Source organism: Drosophila kikkawai, chromosome X (assembly GCF_030179895.1).
Source record: "Drosophila kikkawai strain 14028-0561.14 chromosome X, DkikHiC1v2, whole genome shotgun sequence".
Lineage (NCBI taxonomy): Eukaryota > Metazoa > Arthropoda > Insecta > Diptera > Drosophilidae > Drosophila > Drosophila kikkawai.
The window spans coordinates 26,122,568-26,143,041 of NC_091733.1; the positions used below are offsets into that span (position 1 = coordinate 26,122,568).

Genomic DNA, 20,474 nt, shown 5'->3' on the forward strand with positions numbered 1-20,474 from the left:
GTTCCCATTTAAAGCTTTTTTTGTTTATATCAGTGTATTGCCAAAGTCGGGTATATATTCTAATGGTTTTCTTCACCGTTCTTTAATGAGCAAAAGAAGGGAAGGAAATGCAGGCAGGCTGTAAGCCGGGGGGCGTGGCATTCGTTATGCAAATGTTTTAGCCCCATTGAATTTGATGGCCGCGCATAAATGTAATTATAATGTGCATTCTATACGTGGACACGAAAAAAGCATAAACAAAAAGCATAAAAAAAAAAATGGCATAAGTATATAAATGCGCACATGGACAGTGGATTACGTAATGGCCGATGCAGCATTATAATGCATAATGCATGATCGCACTCCTTAATCAACGGGCGAGAGCGACATTTAATTTTCATTACCATTTTTTTGTTCTCCTCTTTTTCATTTATCATATATCATTTATCATTTACATTTTCATTTAAATTTTCATTTTAATTTTAATTAATTTTGTCATTTGCTTTTTACACGTTTCCATGGCTCTCCCTCCGCCTCGCCAGGTGGTAATCCATCCATTTGCCAATTCTGATTACTCAATTCGCAGCTTTTTTCGGTTGAGCCGCAGCTGTTGTGTGTGTTCTGTGTTCTGTGTGTTGTGTGTATTCTGTGTGTGTGTGTGTGTGTGTGTGTGTGAATTTTGTGGGCTCCGAATGCCACCCGGGTTTCGGAGTGACTTTGGTCAGTGCAGTGGCAACGGGCGTCGAGGCATCACAGTTCTTACACATTATGTTTCTGGGCCTTCTTGTGGATCTATTGAGCTGCCAGCGTTTTGCCAGCGATACCCTGATGGAGTGTCCCCCCTCAACGCCTTGGATTAAGCCCCTGGCCATGTCTTTGGCTCAAACCCAGCCCAAACTTAAGGTTACTCCACCCAAAGAGGAAGAGGACTCCACACCGCTGCCCTTTGAGATTGTGTGCAATCCGTTGTGCTGGGAACCGGAGCTGGACAAGGACGATGGCTATGGCTATGATGATCCCCGGCTGCCGGAGCTCATCATTTAATTACAACTCGTTGTGTTTTTTTGTTAGCCATAATCCAATTAAGGCCAAACGCAAAAAAAAACCCAATGGCATAATGGCTGGACAACATACAAAAAAATATAGAAAAAACTTCACCAAAAACTCTACAAAAACAAAATACAAATAATTTAACAAAAACATAAAGAGAAATTCATCTGAGCAAAACAAAATGCAAACAAACAATGCAATAAAATTCAATTACAACAAATTTTTAATTAACTTTTTGCAATCAAAACAAAATTCAAATGAGGCGACAACAAAAAAGGGGGCAGAAACAAAACCAAAAACCCCATTCAAAATGAAAGCCAATAAAAATCAAAAGGATATCTAAATATATATATATCTAGATTTATACGGTGACAAAGGCTGTGATGCTTTAGTTTAAATTGGTTTAGGATTACTTGATTACCAGCCATGTGTGTTTGCTTGTCTAAAATAAAATATTGTGTAAGCCTTGTAAAGCTCTGTGTTGTCATTAAATCATATTACACATGTGTTTATATGTTGCTTTTAAGGCTTAAAATCAAATTGAATGAACAAAGGGCGGTGTTTAAAAGCTGAAATAAATACAAACAAATAAAATTGATTGAAAAAAAAAGAGATGTTTGAGAGCTAAAATAATCCCAGATATAATATTTCAAGTCATTAAAAGAAATGTTTATTAGCTCAGAAAGTTTCCCCTACCCATTAGACAAAAACTTCGTTTATGATATTGAAAACGATAGTTTTTTGCGGATTTCAGGCGGACAAAATAATAAAGTTAATAACCTGTCATAGGTTTCGGAACATTATAAGCGAGTATAATCCTGATTATGCGTGATACTCGTCCGCTTTTCGTCCGTTTGCAAGTCCTTTTTTGAGCATTTAGCGAAACTAATGCGGAAAGTTCGATTTTTTGTAAGTATTTAATATCTTTAGATGATCTACCCGCTTATGTCCGCTTTGATGTATACAAGTTACTCTATTTTTTTGATTCTTAATAATATATAAAATATAATATTAAATATTATATTATAATAATATATATATATATCGATTTTCCCGGCACCTTAACAGAGATTATGCTAAGTATACAGAGTTATATCCCCGTAAAAGCAATACAAATCGAATTAAAAAAGGAAATACAAAGCTTCAGTTTAAAGGTGAAAGGTAAAAGGGGTTTGCTGCTTCTTCTCGTCCCACCCCCAACCCCACCATATCAAGATCCCCGTGCATTTTAACCCCATATCCTGGTAATCGGGTGGAAGGACAACTTTTAGTGGCACATTCGCTGGCAACTTTGGAGTAGCAACACAGCCAGAGCCAACGACACCTAAAACCGACTAATGGCCAAAGTCACCTCCTTTGGCCAAAAGGCAAGAAGGGGGGCCAGCATTGTGTGAGCCATTTGTTTGCGGGAATTGCATTCGTGGCTGGGAAATTACACAGCATTTTCCAAGCGCTGTTTTCGCGGTGATTTTGCCACTGTTTTTGCTGCGACTCTGTTGCAACGACGACAAAGTTGTAAAAGTTCTGCAGACTCTGAGGTCTGAAGTGTCTGCTTCTGTTTCTGCTTTTGTTGCTTTGTCCCCGCACCTCCTGTACCTGGTACCTTCTCCACCTCTCCTCCTGCAGCAATTAATGGCAAATGTTTCTGCTTAAAGCCGAAGCAGTTTCCTTCCAATTAACTCGCCAATTGGCAGGCCAAAAACGCCTATGATTAAACCAGGTGTAACTGAGAGAGGGGATGAACCAAGTCCAACAATCTTTACACGCTGGCACGCACGCAAAAGCCGAGCCTAACTTTTTGCCAGCCAGCTTTTCGTGTAATCCATTAGTTTTGGCCAAGTTTTCGGCAACAGCCCCCGCCCCTCAAAAATGAAAGAAAACAAAAGAAAACTCAAACCAAAGTCAGGCGAAAAACTAAGAAAAACTGAATAAATTCAATGCAATATCGTTTGTGATATCAGAATCATTAAAGGTGACCAGAGTTCTTGTAGTTCCTTTTTAAAAAAAAAAAGTGCGAACCTAGCTTTCTTATAAAAGTATGACCCTTTCTTACTTATAAAAGTATGACCCTTTCTTTCTTAATAAAGTGTCACCCTTTTCAAAATTATTCATAATAAGATTATTCTGAATTATTAATATTTTAATAAAGCCCTTTCAAATAGGCCATTAGAAGTTTACCTGATTCCAAAAAGGTGCACTATTTTCTTTCTTAAAGTGTGACCCTTTTTTTAGAATTATTTAAAATATAATTATTGCCAACCCTTTCAAGTAGGCCATGAGAAGTTTACCTGCTACAAAAGGTTGCCTTAGTTATTCATTCGGTCCTTGGGATTCGACCGAGTCTCTCTTCAATTTATTTAATTTTTTTTTAATTTTTTTTTAATTTTTTGTTTAATTTTTTCTTCATTTTGATTTTGATTTGTGTATTACCGGATGGTAATCTCACCAATAATACAAATAGTTACGTTCGTTTTACACGTATATTTTCTCTCTTTGTTCTGCACACTCTGTCTTTTGCAATGACAGTCCCCAACATAAATGTTAATCAAAGCCAACTTGATTAGCTCTCTCCTAGCCAGATGTCATCGGAAGTACAGGTTTTCACAATTTGTATTCCAATGGTCAATTTTTTTAGTGTCCGAGAAGGGTCCCAGTTGGCCGCAAAGTGGCCAAGAACTCTTTGTTTTTAAAAGAATAGAAAAAAGAATAGTTTCTATTTATTAACCTTACACTGAGTTTTATTTTTTGAAATTAATTGTATTATTTTTAATATATGTAGATTAAAAAAAAAACGAAATTAAATCGTTTAAAAACGACTTTAGCTTTGCCAAATTCTGGGCTAAAGGCAGGTTTCCCATTGAAAAGGGTAAAATAAAAGCCAGAATCAGTTGGAGAGTTCCACTTAACAAGCCTCCTTCTCCACCTTTTCTACCCCAACCCATTCATCATCGATTTGCAAAAAAAAAAAGGGAAAAGAAATCCAGCAGAGAGACTCCTTCGTATTCCTCGGCAGGCACAACAATTTGACAGGCATCCATCAATAGCTTCCCTTTCGCTCCTTCGCCTCCTGCCTCTTGCTGCGGGCTGCCTGAGTGGCCACTTGAATGGCATAAAAAGCGGAAATTAATGCACTTAAGGCATTCAAAATAGGCGGAATCAAGTGGCAGCAGGCTCAGCTTCCTGCTCTTCATCCCCTGCTCCTTCCTCGTTTTAAGATGATTAATTGGTGAGAAATGCCTCCTTTTTCTTGGCCTAATGACAGGCCATCATTGCGGAAAAGCGTGGAAAAGCGCTCGAGATGATTACCTTAATGGTTGCGCGTACGTTGGCAAATTTTCAAAGCAGGTGCAAAAAACAACAAAAATATATAAATAAATAAATACAAAATTATCCAATGCACGAGCATTATCCTTATTCGTGGCCAAATTATGTGTCATTTTCCAAGATTGATTTATTGATGGTTAGCTGGAGTTTTTATATTTTTTTAGGATTTTTTTCTGCTCTTTTTTTGATTTTCCTTTCGATTTTCTTAAATTTTTTCGTAACAAAAAGGCACTGCTGGCGCCATCTGTGGGCTGTGTCCAAGGAATTCACCACAGCTAAACCTTAAAAAATAATGGGAAGTCCTTTTGTGGCTTGGGTGTGTGTCTAGACAAAAGTGGTGGTGAGTTACTGGATGTGGTTCGGTGTATCAGCTAAACTCACCATACATGTCAAATGTAAATGTAAAACGTTAAAAAACAAAACACCTTGTCAAATCCCTTTTAAAATCAAGATAAAAACTAATTAAATTTATACAAAAAAATAAAGCTATTTAAATTTAATAAATACAGACCATGACACAGAAAATGTGAAAGGGGTTTCCACCAACCAAATAAATAAATAAATATCAATAAAATCTGAGTGAACGAACCGTCTAAAATTATAAATAAATATTAAATTGCCTATTAAATGAATTTTTATACTAAAATACCTAAGCTTAATTGGAGGTATAAACATTTTTAAAGTTAAAGGTTAAAAAAAGAAAAAAAACTAAAATCCTAATAATTTTACTTTACTTTACAAAACTACATATCTTAACATTTTACGGACTTTACTTAATTTCTTAAAATAAATAATAATAAAAATATAAATTTTAGACAATGAAAACTAAATCAGAACTGTTTTTAATCTTAAATAGTTGTCTAAAAATATGAAAAAAAAAAATACAAATTTAAATTTAAAAATATAATGCCATTTTGAATACCTTTCTCTTATACCATAGATTTTAAAGCGATTTTTAAAGATTTCAAGACCCCAATAATTCCTTCCTAATCGAGTGAAACCCCTTTAGTTAATGTTTAGTCATGCGAAAGTCATATAATTAACACTTGGGATAACCAATAAAAACGGTTTCTACTATTATTTATTAGCTGTCGGAGATGCCGACGATGCAGACTGTTATTTTGCACATGATTTCCCTGAGTCCTAACCCGGTTTCTCCTCTGTTCTTGCAGCTAACGGAGTTGGAGCAGCGCGTCATCGAAGCGGAAGAGCGCGCCGAGGAAGCCGAAGATAAGGTAAGCCATTAAAGCCAGTCTTGTATACATATATAAGGATATATGTATATCCTTATCGGCGGTTGGTATGGGGAAAAATTAAAACAGGGGCTAGACTTTATCCTAGACAAGGGCCGCATCATTAGAAGGCAGTTTAAAAAGCGGTTAGCCCAGGGATTTCCATGACAAAGCCTCCCCTGTAGCAGGGGATGTACGATGTTGCAGCAGTGCAATATATAGGGGGGGAGTCCCCTGAACAGCTGTGGCTCAAAATCAACAACATTTACTGGACCGAAAACATCCACAGAAAAGTTGTCACCAGCTCAAGTAAATTATCTAAATAGAAAAAAAAAAATTATTATTATATTTAAAACATTTTAAATGAAATAATAATGTGTATGTAGATCAATTTAAAAACAATTTAAAAGCTGTTCTGGCTTAAAAATATTTAATAATATAAAATAATATTTTTTAGCATACTTTTCTGCTTATTTTCAAGTGTTTTTAAAACCAAACTTCATAGGAAATATTGACTTTAGGAACTTAAAAAATATTTCAGGCCAAATTTACTTAAAAAGTTAATCATATAATTAGGTAAACCATATAAAACAGAAAACTTCTGGTGTTATTTAAATGCATAATTTTTCTGTGCGTGCATAAACATGTTGGGGCCTGTGTGTGTGCAAAACATAAATCGACTTCCGGAGCACCCTGGCCACAACACCCTATATATACACCCATATGTATATACCCTTCGTCTCCCCGGAAATACACATTAATGCAGACCTGCGTTGGAGTTCGTGCGGTTGCAAGCGAAGCAGAGCTTTGCCAGCTTCTCTCCACGCCAGCAGGCTGGCTTCCAGCATTAAACTACCCCCAAATGGGACGAAGGACGAAGGACACGGACTGTTCTGTGCCGATGCTTTCAATATCAAATGCGCATTGTTTGCATTAACAAGTCCCCGGAGGCTTTTGGCTTTGCCTAACGCAACACCCCAAAAAACAAGCGAAATGCAAATATTTGCAGCCCCCCCTCTACCTTAGTCAAGGACACGGCGGGAAATAGGGGAGATTCTAGGGTGAAAAATATATATATTTAAATAATATTTAATATTAAATTGTATACAAAGCCATAATGATGAAAGTATCTATCTTATTTGCTAAAAAAAAACCTTTTAAATCAAGTTTTTAAATGAATTTATTAAATCAAAATCACTCGACTTTGATTTTCCAAAGATATCCTCTTTTAAAATACATATAGCAACCTTGAAATCGATTGCATTATCCAAGAATCTTTACTCTTCAGTATCCTGTCTGCATATTTCTCCCTGTGCAAAACCCGACACACTCCCACAACTTCCCCCTTTGGCTAGATCATGGGGCTTATCTCTCTCAGCTACCGTTGCCAGGCAATGTTTGCCTTGGTTCCTTGGCCAACTCTGCCTGTTTCTGCCTCTGAATTCCTTCCTGGTTGAGCCGCCCAAAACCCGGAACTGAAACCAAACGAAGCGGAGGCCCAACCACTGTGACAAATTGAATTCTTGTTACTTTGTTTGCGCCGAGATTAAATTCATGTACAAACACGTGGATGTTAACTAGCCAACGGGGGCCTTGTGGACCGAAAAGAACAAGAGCCACAGCCACCCCCGAAATGTGTTTAAGCTGGAGCAGCAGCAGCAGCAACCCTTTAGAGCCCTGCTCCTGTGGGTTTGGGTATCTAGCCAAACTGTTAACAGGCTCGTTACTTATGCTTCAATTAGTCGTCGCTGGGCTTTAAAATGGGGTTAGCTCATTAGAACTATTACCGAGGGTCTATTGTTGTGTTGGTTATGAGTTTGAGGTGAGGCAAAGCTGTGAACATAACGGAAGTTTTTTGGGATGATTGATTATCCTTGCGGATTAAAAAGCCAAGGGGGAGGGTTTTCCTGTGGACCAAGAGACTTTTGTGATTGGCAATCAAATTAAAATTAAGCTTTCTAAAAGAAGAGAATATTAAAAGCTGATTAATATACAAGTTTAAACTTTTTAAATAATTTTTTACTAGGAAAAAGTTCTCTTTGTGAGTTTTTTGTGTTCTTTTCATAACCAAAAGCCTTTATAAAAAATATTTTAAAATATAGAAAAGTAACAAAATTAAATTTCTCATGGTATCTAAATTATCTTAAACAAAAAATCTATATTTGAAAAATATACAATAAACAAGGCACCAAATCGAGGTATTTTAATTCATTTCCCTCGTCTTAAAGTCTTTTTTTCTATGCTCGCTTTCCCTCTAAACAGTTTAACCTTCTCTAGTCTATTTTATAAAATTGAAATACCCACCCACCCCCCTGGGGACCTGGGACCAACATTTTGGCAACCCGTAACCAGTCAAGGTCAGAGGTGGGGCCACCCAACCATATTCCATATTCTATATACACGTACAACGTAACACCCACTCCATTTCCGGAACGCTCTCCTTGGCTGTCAGGACAAGCTGTCGCCGCAGGATGCTTGACTGTTAACTAAACAAGGGTTCCAACCCCATTTTCCCCCCTCTGACCCTTCCAAATTGGCGCCCTATCGCATTAATTATGCATTAAAAAGAGAAAATATAAACAGGAGAACACTTTGAAATGCCTCAACGCGGCCAATTAGGGAATTTTTCAAGGGGTTGGGGGTTGCAAAATGCCTGCAGAGCACATGGCGATGGATAGTGTTGGAAAGCGCCGCTGGGAAAAGCCAAGCAAAACAAACAACAAGAACAACGAGTGGGCAATCGCTCTAAAACTGTGGTTAAGCCAGTGACAGCCAAACTGTAAGGGGGTTGCAGAGCTTGACAGCTGAGAGAACGAAACAGAGAGATAACGCGAGAGAACCGTGAGAAATGGAATAATTTTGCCTTTGGCAACTTTTTTGTAGCCAGCTGTCGAAAAAGAGAAAACAACCCCGAAAAAAACAACAACACGCGTGAAGAAAAAACCCAAAAGCTGAATGGGAGAGCGTGAGAGAGAGAGAGAGAGGTTGAAGAGAGCGCCAAGGAGAGAAAGCCAGAATGGAATGCCAAAGAAAAGGGAAGAAGCAGCGTAACAAAAGGCAAAGCGTAAAAGTTGTGCAAAAGAAGACTTGTAGCTGCGCGAGTCTGTCGGTTTTTGTTTCATTTCCCCATAATAATATTAACCACTGTGTGGAACTGTGTAAATAATAACCTCCGGAAGGCCGAAACAGTCGAAATCAAAAAGTTAACCCAGTAAAAAGCGGTGAAGTCATCGCCTGTCAGCGGATAACGGTAAAAGGCGCGCGCCTAATGTCCCACATATACACATACACCTGCAAAAGAGTGACTGCGAGTGAAAATTAAAAGAATATCAAATTAGCCCCTTAAAAAACCTCGTTCTCGAGGGGAATCATTCGAAAATACGGCTAGTTTTTTGTTTTGTAGTTGATTCTTGTGTGGCGATGACAGGACAAATTGATAAACGTCGTCGATTATAGGACATTATATTATTGCATTGTACAACACCAACAAAGAGGGCGGCCATTCACACGGGCTCTCTCTCTCTCTCTGAGGGGGAGAAAGTGCGAGCCACCCCAAATGCCAAGAGAGAGTGAGCGGGAGAGCAAATACCAGAGCATTCGAACAGAGAGAGAGATGAAGAGAGCACATGTCAATGACAGCTGACTGGCGAAGAAGAAGAAGAGGCGAACGAAGAAGGAGAGCAGGCAAGGAAGGAAGAAGCAGCAGCAGCAGCAGCAGGAGCAAAGACGGCCCAAAAAGGACAGACAAAATACAATAAGAGGAGGCCAGGAAGTTAACTAAAACTTAAACAACAAAAAAACAACGAAGCCAAGGGCCAAGCAACTAAAACTAACAAGTGAAACAAAAATAAAACAAAACAAACACACGACACATATCAAAATTAAGCCAAGCCAAGCCAAGCCAGAAAGCCAGCAACAACAACAAAACGTCCATTTACAAAACAGCTAAAGCAACGACAACCACAACAACAACAACGACGAAGACGAGAGAAAAAACAGTGCTAGAACAAGGAACCAGAATAAGAAACCAAAAGGAAACTGCGAAAAAAGCCAACACAGGAAGGAAAAGGAAATACGTTTACAGTGAAAGCAAATACTCCTAAAATGCCGCTACACGAAACGCCAAGCAGTTAGCCCACAAGAAACAGAGGAAGCGGAAGAAGACGAAGAAGAAGGTGAAGGAGCAGGAGCAGGAGGAGACAAGGAAACATCGTAAGGAAAATTCGCTGTTCGCAGGTGCTCCAAAATGCTGCTAGCTCAGCGTTTGGGAAAGCGTCGTCGCTGTTGCGTCTGCTTTCCTCACAAACAAAGAAAATACCAGCAACAACGAATGCGGCATCATCAACAACCACAAAAACAACAACAGCAATAGTAAAAGTAACAGTAACCGCTTGTGGGAGTAACAGTAACAAGTAACGGTAGCAGTAACGGTCAATGTTAGCAGCAAGAGTGAGAGTGAAGAGGAACATAGGCAACAACGAAACAGAGGAGAACTGGAGAAACAAATCAAAAGTTCGCCCAAATATAACGCAAGTCATCAAAGCAACGAAACAAATCCTTATATGAATGGATAACTATAGGAAGAAGGTAAGCGAGTCCTTAAATAAATTAATAAAACAGCAAAAAAACATATAGTAATAGGCCAGATTACAGCCAGTTTACCTAAAACTATTTAATTAGAAAAGAAATTCAGTAAAAAAATACAAAAATAACAATTTAAAAGTGATAATAAGGACAGGATCTTGTAATCCAAGGGTAGGGGTAGGATATTTTCTTATAACAATTTTTAAATGTTAATTTATAACTCCCATAATTAAAATACAAGTTTGGACATCTCTGTCAAAGGATAATAATGATATTACAACAATATTTTCTCTTAAAACAATTTTATAAAAATAATTTAGTAATCCTATAACATATCTACACAGCTTTCGATCATTTTCATTAACTATTTCTATAAAAATACCCGCTAGTACTCTATTTATCAACCCCAAATAATGATATTACAAGGATATTTTTCATTTCAACAGTGATATTCCATATTTCCATATCTAAAACCTCACTCATCGTCTCTATATCTGATCTACTTAAACAGGAAAGATCATTCCTCTGCTAAGATAAAAAAAAAAAAACGAATGTGTCTTTGCCCAAGTTATGAGTTTTTAAACATAATTCAGATTCTTGGCTTCCGATTGGATAAATCCCTTGCAACGCCCACCTGCCTTACCTGACAAATTTCGTATTAATTTTATATGAATTTGCTATAATTAGAGCAGGGCGCCCCCTTTCTTTTTTTTTTTTCTTCACTTTTGAGTAGATGGATGTGTGTGTGCGGGGGTGTGTTAATTTATGTGCATATATTGAATGACGCATGATTTCAAAATCGGGGAAAAATTGATGGCCAGAGTGCTCCCATTCGATGGTGGCTGGAAATGCAATTAAGCATTTCGCATTTGAACTTTTAACCTTTGCCACAGCGGTGGTGGAGTGCCAATCGAGAAGTGGGTCAGCCTGTTGATTGAATTTTTTCCACTTTCCTGGAGCCACTTATCGCCAGCACCCCAACCAACCGTCCATCGTCATCTCTTTGATTGTTTGCATGATGAATAGTCCCCATTTCGATTCTTAGTCCCAGTTGCAGTCCAGTTTCATTCCCATTCGAGTTTCCCTTGTGCCCCCACACTCTGCCCCATTTCAATTAACGTGGGTGCCCCTGCCCCTGCCCCTGATGCTGCTGCTGCTGCAGCATCATCATCATAGCCGGGCATCCGTGAGATGCATCCGCGTCCAATGGGATGAGGCAACAGTAGCTACGGCTGTTGATTGATTGCCCAGAGAAAGGCACGTGGATGGATCAGCTCCAAAAGCTTCCAGCACTGACTGCCCATTTATCTCTTGGTAAACATTGATTAGATGCGCCACATCCACATCCACATCCAGATCCAGATCCAGATCCAGAACCAGACCCCAAGAAAGGCGGATGCACTGGGTCCACTGCATTGTAAGTGGGCCACATTGTTAATTGCATTCGCCAATAATGACAGACATCTAACCCAACTGAACTCACAGATACCCTGTCAGGGGATAAGGTGGGAAGTGATCGGTTAAGAGAAGATTTCAAATTTATTTTATATTATTTAAAATTATTATTAAAAAGTTTGTTTTTAACCAAGTCTGCAGCAGCTTATGAAATATTACAACTGAACCTATTTTCAAAAATACTAAGATCACGAGGTATTATCATTGTCGTAGCTGCCATTATCACCTCCATTTCTCCCCCTTTGGAGAGTGCACTTCGATTATGCGGTGAAGCTAAGCGTTGGCGGACCTCTGTCCCCACATCACCTCCTCCTTAGCCTCCTCCTCCTCCTCCTCATTGTGCAATCCCCTCCAGCAATGGATGTGGCTACTTTTTGTTGCTATTTAGTTGTTGAACATTGTTTCTGCTGAATTAATGATGCATGCATCCGTCATCGGAGTGGCAGTGCCAGTGCTAGCCTAGCCAGCCGCCATCGTCGTCTAGGTCTCCAACGTCGTCGTCGTCGTCGTCGTCGTCGTCGTCGCCACTTTCGCTCGAGGCCTCCGCATGTCGCCCACACTTACTCCTTCTCCATGTGCCCCTGGCCAGACTCTGGGCTATATAGCCAGTGCTGGCATGCCCCAGTCCCACAGCCAGTCCCTGATCCAATACCCCATCCCAATATCGTACGCCGCTGATGCGCATTTGAAAAATGTAATGCGTTTTATGTGGTGCCACGAGTTTGCTCTCCCTCTAGCATTATCCGCTTTACTCCAATACCCATTAATAGCAGATTTTAAAGGGTATATACCATGGATATTTGTTATACATCTTTTTTTTAATATATAGTCTCTTTAACTTATTTGTATAAATTGAGTTAGTTGACTTATTTTCAGAATTTCTTGTTGTTTTAAAGCTTTGTATCTCCCACAATTTCTTAGTTATTGATCGTAAATTTCATATGATGATCAAAAATATTATAATACACTTGTTCCACAGGTTTCAGACTTATAGAAGAATTATCTTTATAGTTCAGTTAGTTGAAAGTGCAGGTAGAAAGTACTAGGAAGTTGCATATTTCCCTTGTGGCTTTGCCACTTTTTTTTTTCCTTTCCTGGTTTTAAGTGGTTTCTGCGTTTTGTAGCCGCCGCCGCCGCCACCGATGGCTGCGCTGGCTGATGCTTTCTTTATTTTAGACTCATCAGCAAGTCGACGACATCATTTGGCGGACCGCGGCTTCTGTGGCTACTTCTTCTTCTCCTGCACGAGCCAGGGCACGAGAGAGACTCCTCGGGACGCATAAATATTTATAAATAGCGCGAGGAGTCGCGACGCTCAACTTGCGACTCACGGCTGTGAATGATGCGATAGATATCCGCGAGATGTCTTTGTATCTTCAGCATCCACATATCCACATCCCACGGCAACGTTGGGTCAGCCAACTGAAAGGGGGAGGAGTGGTGGAATGGTTACGAAATCGGTGCCAGGTTAGGGTTTTGATGGGTAAAAGCCTGCAGGTGAAAAACTATTATACCAAGAGGGTTTCATTTGTGTTTATTAATTAATTTAAATTTTATAAAGTTCTTAAAAAGGCTGCAGAGCTTTGTTTTGATAAAAATGTTAATAATATTTTAAAATATTTATAATATAAATATTAAAAGCAAAAAATAAATATTAAATATAATTCTTAAATATTAATTAAAATTTTTAAAATGAAAACTCAAGTTTTTCTAAAACTTTTATTACTATTTGAGCTTAAATTAAATGTAAATCGACACTGATTAAAGACAAAAAACCTCAGACAAAATAAGATATGGTCTAGAATCAAAAGAATAGTGTATAATTTCAGAAAATTATATATAAAAGCTAACTTAACCCTATAGTTTTACATAAATTTGCAAAGATTACAAACTATAAACTGCAATTTCTATCGCAAATTTCAATTTCTTCGTTGATTAGCATCATCTGGCACCGATAGACATCTAAGAAAGAACCCTCAAAAAACCCATTCACAGTCGGGGCGCCACTTTGAGAGGGAAAGTCTGAGAGTGGAAAGTGTCTCCTTCCGTTTGGCCGCCATCCAGTCTGGAGGCTCCATCCATCTTTTCTCCGTCTGCTCCCCCGGCATTGTTTTGCCATTTCTGTCTGGCCAATCTCAGTCCGCATCTGCGTATCGCGTTGTATTCTCTGACGGATGACAGGGCCACTGAGTCATCCAGCAGCTCCTGGTGCTCCCTTGGTGGGTTGCTGCCTTGGCCACTCTATGTTATTGCCGGCCTTTAATCAGGCAAATTGTTAACGCCAAACCGCAAACAATCAGCCAGAAGGAGTAGTCAGTCTCGAGCAACATGTTATATTTATTATGTGAGTCAAAGGAAAAAGGGCGAAAAACAAACACAACAAACACAAAAATATATATATTTTTGGGAAGCAAAAATCCTGCGGAACAGAGAGAGATAAATTGCCTGGCGCCGCTGCTTCAGTTGGTTGAGCTTCCAAGCTCTGGCTCTAGCTTCAAGTCAACATCCATACACACATAATCTGACAAGTAACGAGCACCTGCCCCCGCCGTATCCTCCCTGCGGGAATGGCGCTCCGTTTTGCTCCGGATGAGGAGCTGGACGCCACATGACACGCACTTTCACCCAACTGACATCCGTCTCCAGCTGGAGCGCATTATTCTTTGCTCTGTTTTTTTTTCTATTTTTTTTTTTTTGGGGAAGTCATTGACACTGTGAGTCATCCAAAGGGGGGAGGGATTAGTTGACAGGAGGATGTTTCTCATATGTTCCAGGATTTCTGTAAAATATGTGGTACATAGAATCAGGCTACAGTCTTGGATTTCTCCTTTCCTATTTAGGTTTAATTAAAGAATTAATTAATAATTGTTTAATTTATTTATTAAATATATATTTTTATTTTTATTATTTTTATTTTGTATTTAATTTGTTTTTAAAACATGTTTTTAATGAAGATTTCTATTTAAATATAGTGATAATAATATATTTCCTTTTCTTAGCAATTTGTAATATTTTTTCTAAGTTTTTAAAGCTATTTTTGAATTTAATTAAATTTTTTTATTTTTTCCTAATAAATTTTAAAAGTATTATTTTAACTTTTTCATAAAAAATATTTAATTCATAAATAATAATAATAATAATAATAATAATAATAATAATAATAATAATAATAATAATAATAATAATAATAATAATAATAATAATAATAATAATAATAATAATAATAATAATAATAATAATAATAATAATAATAATAATAATAATAATAATAATAATAATAATAATAATAATAATAATAATAATAATAATAATAATAATAATAATAATAATAATAATGGTTCATATAATTTTCATTATTTCTCTTGAAAGTTTAAAAGTAATTACTAATTTATTTTATCTAAATTACATTAAAAATATTTAATTTAATTATTAAACATGTTATAAAAAATGGAATTTTCCCATGAACAATTTTTATTTCATATTTACTAACTATTCAAAAATATGAAATATTTATAGTAACGTTTTTTTTTATAAAAACTCTTAAGAATTACCTTAGAAAACAAATTAAATTACAGTTTATAAGGCATTTAGTTTGCTAAATACATTTGATTTAATTACTGCAGTAATGCATACCACACTTGAGGGAAACCCCATTGAATCCTCCTTCCTCCCCCCTCCCAGGAGGGAGTATTCCCTCCCTAAAAGGCAGCAGTTTAATCTGGCCTGGCACGCGATATATGCTTCGTCTATATAGCATTTCAAACTGAAATGTGCAAAGTGGGATGCTGAGGAGATGAATTGCTCCCGTTCGATGATGATGATGATGCCACCCCAAAAATAAAACCTAAACGCACGCATCGCTGGAACTTCCCTCAAACTCAGCTGTCGCTGTCGCTGTCGCTGCTGAATTTCCCTCTGCCACAGCAGAATTTCCCACCCGAGGCAGCAGCACAATTTCCCGCAGTCTTTTTCCCCGTTCGAGTTCAGTTTCGGTGGCGGCTTCACTTCACTTCAGTTCAGTTCAGTTCAGTTCCTGCTGGCAGCTCGACTTGTTCACTCCAGGCGCTCGGCTCTCCTTGAAAAATATTTCACAAAACCGCTTGAGAACTTTATTTAAAACTCAAGTTTAAATTTAAATTTCGCATTATTATTTTTTTTTTGCTGTGCCATAAATACAAAAAAAAAGAAATACACAAAAATACAAAATACGAAGTGTGGAAAAAAAGAAACCCTTGAGGAAACGAAATTGAAACCTACCCTTGGCTCGCGCGATCGTTGAAACCAGTTTTATGCCGCCCTCCTTAATTCGTATTCCCACTAAAATAGTTGGCGTGTGTTGTTGTTGTGCGTGTGCGTGTGTGTTGTTTTGAGTGTTAAACCAACCCCGGAACCCCTGGAACCCTCTGCTCAGAATGCCCTGGCAATGAACCTTTGGCCGATCTTATAAGAAATCTCTCTAGCTCGATTCTAATTCGAATAAAAATGGCGAAAATCGCAGAATCAGCGGAAAGGGGCCAGCATCGCACAGGATGTCCACAATGTATGTATATATCTTTGTTTGAACAATAGGTTTTAGAGAAGCTTGAAGCTTATAGATGGAGATATGAGTCATAGCCACTGCCTGGGGGGAGTTTCAATTGGAAAAAATAATTAGGGAAATGTGAATCAATATCAAAAAATATATATAACTTTATTTAAATAATTCTTTAAAAAATGTTTTACTGTTTATAATATTATTTAATATTTAATATAAAAGATATAGAGTTTACAGAACTCCAAACAGATAGATATATAGTATGTAATATGATTCATAAACACTGCCTCAGGGGGGAGTTTCAAGTGAAATATATTATTTAGGGATAATATATAATAGAGAACTTTGATTAAACTTGATTAATTCTTGATAAAATTTAATGTAATTTATATTATTTAATAAATAATAAACCTATTATAATATTATAGTCTATACTGGCCAGGTTTTTACTCTAATTTCTTATTTGAAAATGGGTTTCCAATAAGATTTGCTTTAAGAACTGTTTATATATTCTGTGTCTCAATAAGAACTTTATTTTCTAAGGTTCAAATTAATAAAAATAAAATATTTAATATTAGATAAAAAAATAGATACATAAAAAATAGCTAGATACAAATATAGATAGGTTAATAAATAGATATTTAGATAGAAAGATAGATATATAGAAAGAAAGATAGATAGATAGATAGAAAGAAATCAATATGAAGAATATGTGTAATTATTCTCAGACTCTGATATTTAAAATTAATAATTTAAATTAAACGAGTTATTAATATTATTATTAAGCTCCTTCATTTTCCTCAAAGAGATCCCCGTCTCGGGGAAAATCACTAATCTTCAGTTTCTCTCATAATGAACTGAGAACACGCTTCTTTGGCATACACAATACACTCGTCGTTCTCCGACGTCTCTTTATTGCGATAAATATTTGCCGGCAGTCCTTTGCCCTCGGAAAAGTTCTCCCTCTCCTCCTCATTGGAGTTTTCCCCCTCTCACCCAGCTTTCTTCTATTACATTTTCCATCGGCAAATGTCTTTGACTGCTTTTTTACGTGTTGGGCCCCAGCTGTGAGCAGTCGTCGTCGCGAATGCTTCATAAAAATCTAATATTTATGAGCCGCGGCGAAAAACTGAGACAGGGAGAATGCGTGTCATTTTCCGGGGGGGGAAAATCGGTGGGGTATAGTTCAGGAAAATGCTTTTAATTGCTCGCTAGTCTCGTTCTTTCTGCGAAGATTCTGTTCTGGCTGGCTCTTCACGCTTAATTGGTTTGAGAAAAGGTCACGTTAACGAGAGTTTTGATCGAAGAGTAAGGAAAGAAAGGTTTTCCCTGCCCCCCTCTTGGTGTTTTTTTTTCTTTGTTACTTCCCGGCGCCCGTGGACAGACAGAGACGGGAATGGGAATGGGACCGGGGACAGTCTCGCTTCCCATTTCGCTTGAACTTACACTTGAATGCACTTTTTGTCATTGGCCGTGCAAAAGTTTTTTCCTCTACCCCCCCCCCTGCTGTTTTTATGCCACAAAAGGCTTTTCTCTAAATTAAAAAAGAATTAACTTAAAGGGGGTGTAGATGACTCTTTAAATACCCTTTAAGAAGAATTAGGTAGAGGTAGAGGTATTTATAAGCCATAAAAATGGGTGCTTCCTTTTGATCTAACTGAAACATTGGGAACTCAGAAGGTTTCTAAATAGAAGAACTTTTCAAAATAAAATATATAAATACAAAAAATAAAATAAAATTTAAACATAATGTACCCCAAACTATAGGGTATCCTAAAAACAAACCCAAGAGAGAGAGAGACAAACTGCAGTGCAATTCGAAGCCAACATTTTTTGAAGAGGGTTTGAGATTTGTGGGGTTTCCATAATTAAAGCTCACTTCCCCCACAAACTCCAAGCCTAACCCTCTGGCAATTGGCAGTCGCCTAATGAATCGAGTGGAGCTACTCTTTTTGTCAGAATAGAAGACTCGCCTCGATCGGAATGGGAAATGGGAAATGGAAAATGGAAATGTTTAAATGATGAGGAGACTTTCAGTGAAGCGGAAAAAACATCATTTACACCCCAAAAATGGTACAAGTCTCAAAAACCCAACAATTTTTGCTGTTTTGTGTGTCACAAGCAGTTGGCGTTGATTCCCCTTGAAGACTCTCTTTCGGATTGGTTTGGGTTTGAATTCTTTCTTTCGTTTTTTTTTTTTCTTTTATATTTTTTTCGTTTTACCAACAAAGCAAAATGAGGAAAGTTATTGAGCAGTCGCTGAAATATCGCGGCGCATTTCCATTATTTTCATTTCGAAATTGCTGCCAGACATAAGGAAGACCTTCTCCGCCTCCCAGTCAGAGTCCTGCAGCTGCTCCTGCCTCTCCTGCAAGTGCTTCTTGTCCTGGACATTGTTGTTTGCCTTTTCGCATTGCTCTCGAGTGCCAGGCCCTTGACAATGTGGCAGCCCAGTCAGGCGGACACTGAAGGAGCCCCTTTTTTCTCCAAGTGAAGCGTGGAAGCTGTGAAGCTGTGAAGCTGGAAACTGGAAAGTCTCAAGATCTGTGAGGGTCTGGGTGGACTCTGGCGACAAGTTAAAGTGGCAGCCAAGACTGCGAAGGAACTTTAAGTCTTGGAAATTAAAGAGTAAAGTCTAAAGCTCATTTTAGGGGTTTTAAAATAATTTTTAATAGAGGTTTTTTTAGAGTATTTAGAAGGGGGAGAATGTTGAAATATATTTATGTAGCTCTTCCGTTTTTTCCTATTAAAATAAGTATTAATATTTTATACATCACAAAATCCTTTTGATGATAGTTTACTAATTATGATTTATTTGCTCTGAAAGTCTGGTCTTTGTCAGCTTTCACTCAGTTTTCCCCTTTTCCATTAAGCCTTAGCCCTAATCTCTATATATCTTTGCTTTCCTTAAGCACCAAGCCCTGTATAAATGCCTCTATAGCTTCAAGAAAAACTATGCCCTAAGCTGGATGCATTATCCATAAATACCCAGCCATTACTAAGCCGCCAAAGAACGAGCAGAAAAGTGAGGAAAATTGAGGAAAAGCCAGCAGTAAAAGAGGCAAAAAACCAGCACAGAAAAGGGGTAAAAACTTTTATCAAAAGCGCGAAACTTTTGTTTTAGTTTATTGTCTGGCAGATGGTGTGGCAAACTTTGTTTTCCCTTCTTCTATTTTTTTTTTTTTTTTGTTTTTATTCAAAACTGATTAAGTTAAGCCCTTGCACAAACGGGCCAAGATGGGAGGGCGGGGATGGGGGCTTAGCTTCGCCGAGAATACATCAAACGGTGTCTGCATTATAAATCAGTTGAGGGAAGTAACATTACAGACTAAATTGACCTCATATATAACTGAGGGATAATGCATAAATAATGCTTGGTTCTGGAATAGATTGCCTCATCAGTTTTCTTTTTTTTTTTTTTTTTGTGGGAAGGATACAAATTTCCTTTACTTAAAGGTAAATTCCGTTTAAGAGAAAGACTGCAAGTGGCTCTTGTAATTAAAAGCAAACGCCAGACATCATCATGCCGCGAAGCATTTTCCGGTTTTTGCACTGTAATTAGAGGGTATTGAGAGGGTATGATGAGCAGGGGATTTATGCGGAAGAATTTATAGAATAATTAAGGATGATTTTAGGGAAGTTAGTAAGGTATGAAAGAGTTCTAAGCTATAGGGAGGTATTTTATTTAATAAAAATTTAAAATTATTAAAATTAAATTTATTAAAAATTAAATTATTGAAATTAAATTAATAAAATTAAATTATTGAAATTAAATTATAAATAAAAGAAGCCTTTTGTAAATAACTCTACATAGAAATCCTTTAAAGCTTATTTGCTTTTCTATCCATTTTTTGGCTACTAAAGGGTATCCCCTAGTCGACCTCACCACCATACCTCCTTGCTTTTGCCATTTTTGTTGCATGACGGAGCAGTTGAGAGGTTACAAAAAAAGGGGAAAAATAATAGGAGAATGGGAGGACTCCAAAGGATGCCGAGCATGATGAAGTTTGCCATGTAACCACGTTCCAGGATAATGTGAAACATGCACATTTTCAATTTCAAAGCTGCCAAAACATGCAGCAAATATTGACACTGACTGTAATGGGAAAATCATTCACAGCAGCCGCGATGAGAATGAAAAATCATGGTAAGGGTTGAGCGATTTTCTAAAGGAACAATGGAACATTCCAAAGAGAGATGAACTATAAACAGGGATTAGAGGAGGAGGAGGAGAATAAAATGAAAATGTTGAGGCAGGATAGGAATTTTACTTTGATCCTGGAGTAAGTAAGGGTGACTTTAGAAGTATAGAAAGG

General features: G+C 37.5%; 1 protein-coding gene across 9 annotated transcripts in view; it reads left to right on the forward strand.

The window, feature by feature from the left end:
- Positions 1-20,474, forward strand: part of LOC108080311 (uncharacterized protein CG43867) — a 121,763-nt gene that overhangs the window by 85,906 nt on the left and 15,383 nt on the right. For 7 of the 9 annotated variants that reach the window (XR_011445487.1, XM_041775137.2, XM_017174996.3 and 4 more), the window contains one exon: positions 5,526-5,588. Coding sequence is in view for 6 of the 9 variants with exons in the window: in XM_041775137.2 (XP_041631071.1) it covers positions 5,526-5,588 (63 nt within the window). In the remaining 3 variants the exon portion in view is untranslated. Of the gene's footprint in view, positions 1-5,525; positions 5,589-8,656; positions 10,173-15,809; positions 16,165-20,474 lie in introns of those variants that run through there. The other 2 variants (XM_070287784.1, XM_070287786.1) reach the window with 2 other exon arrangements.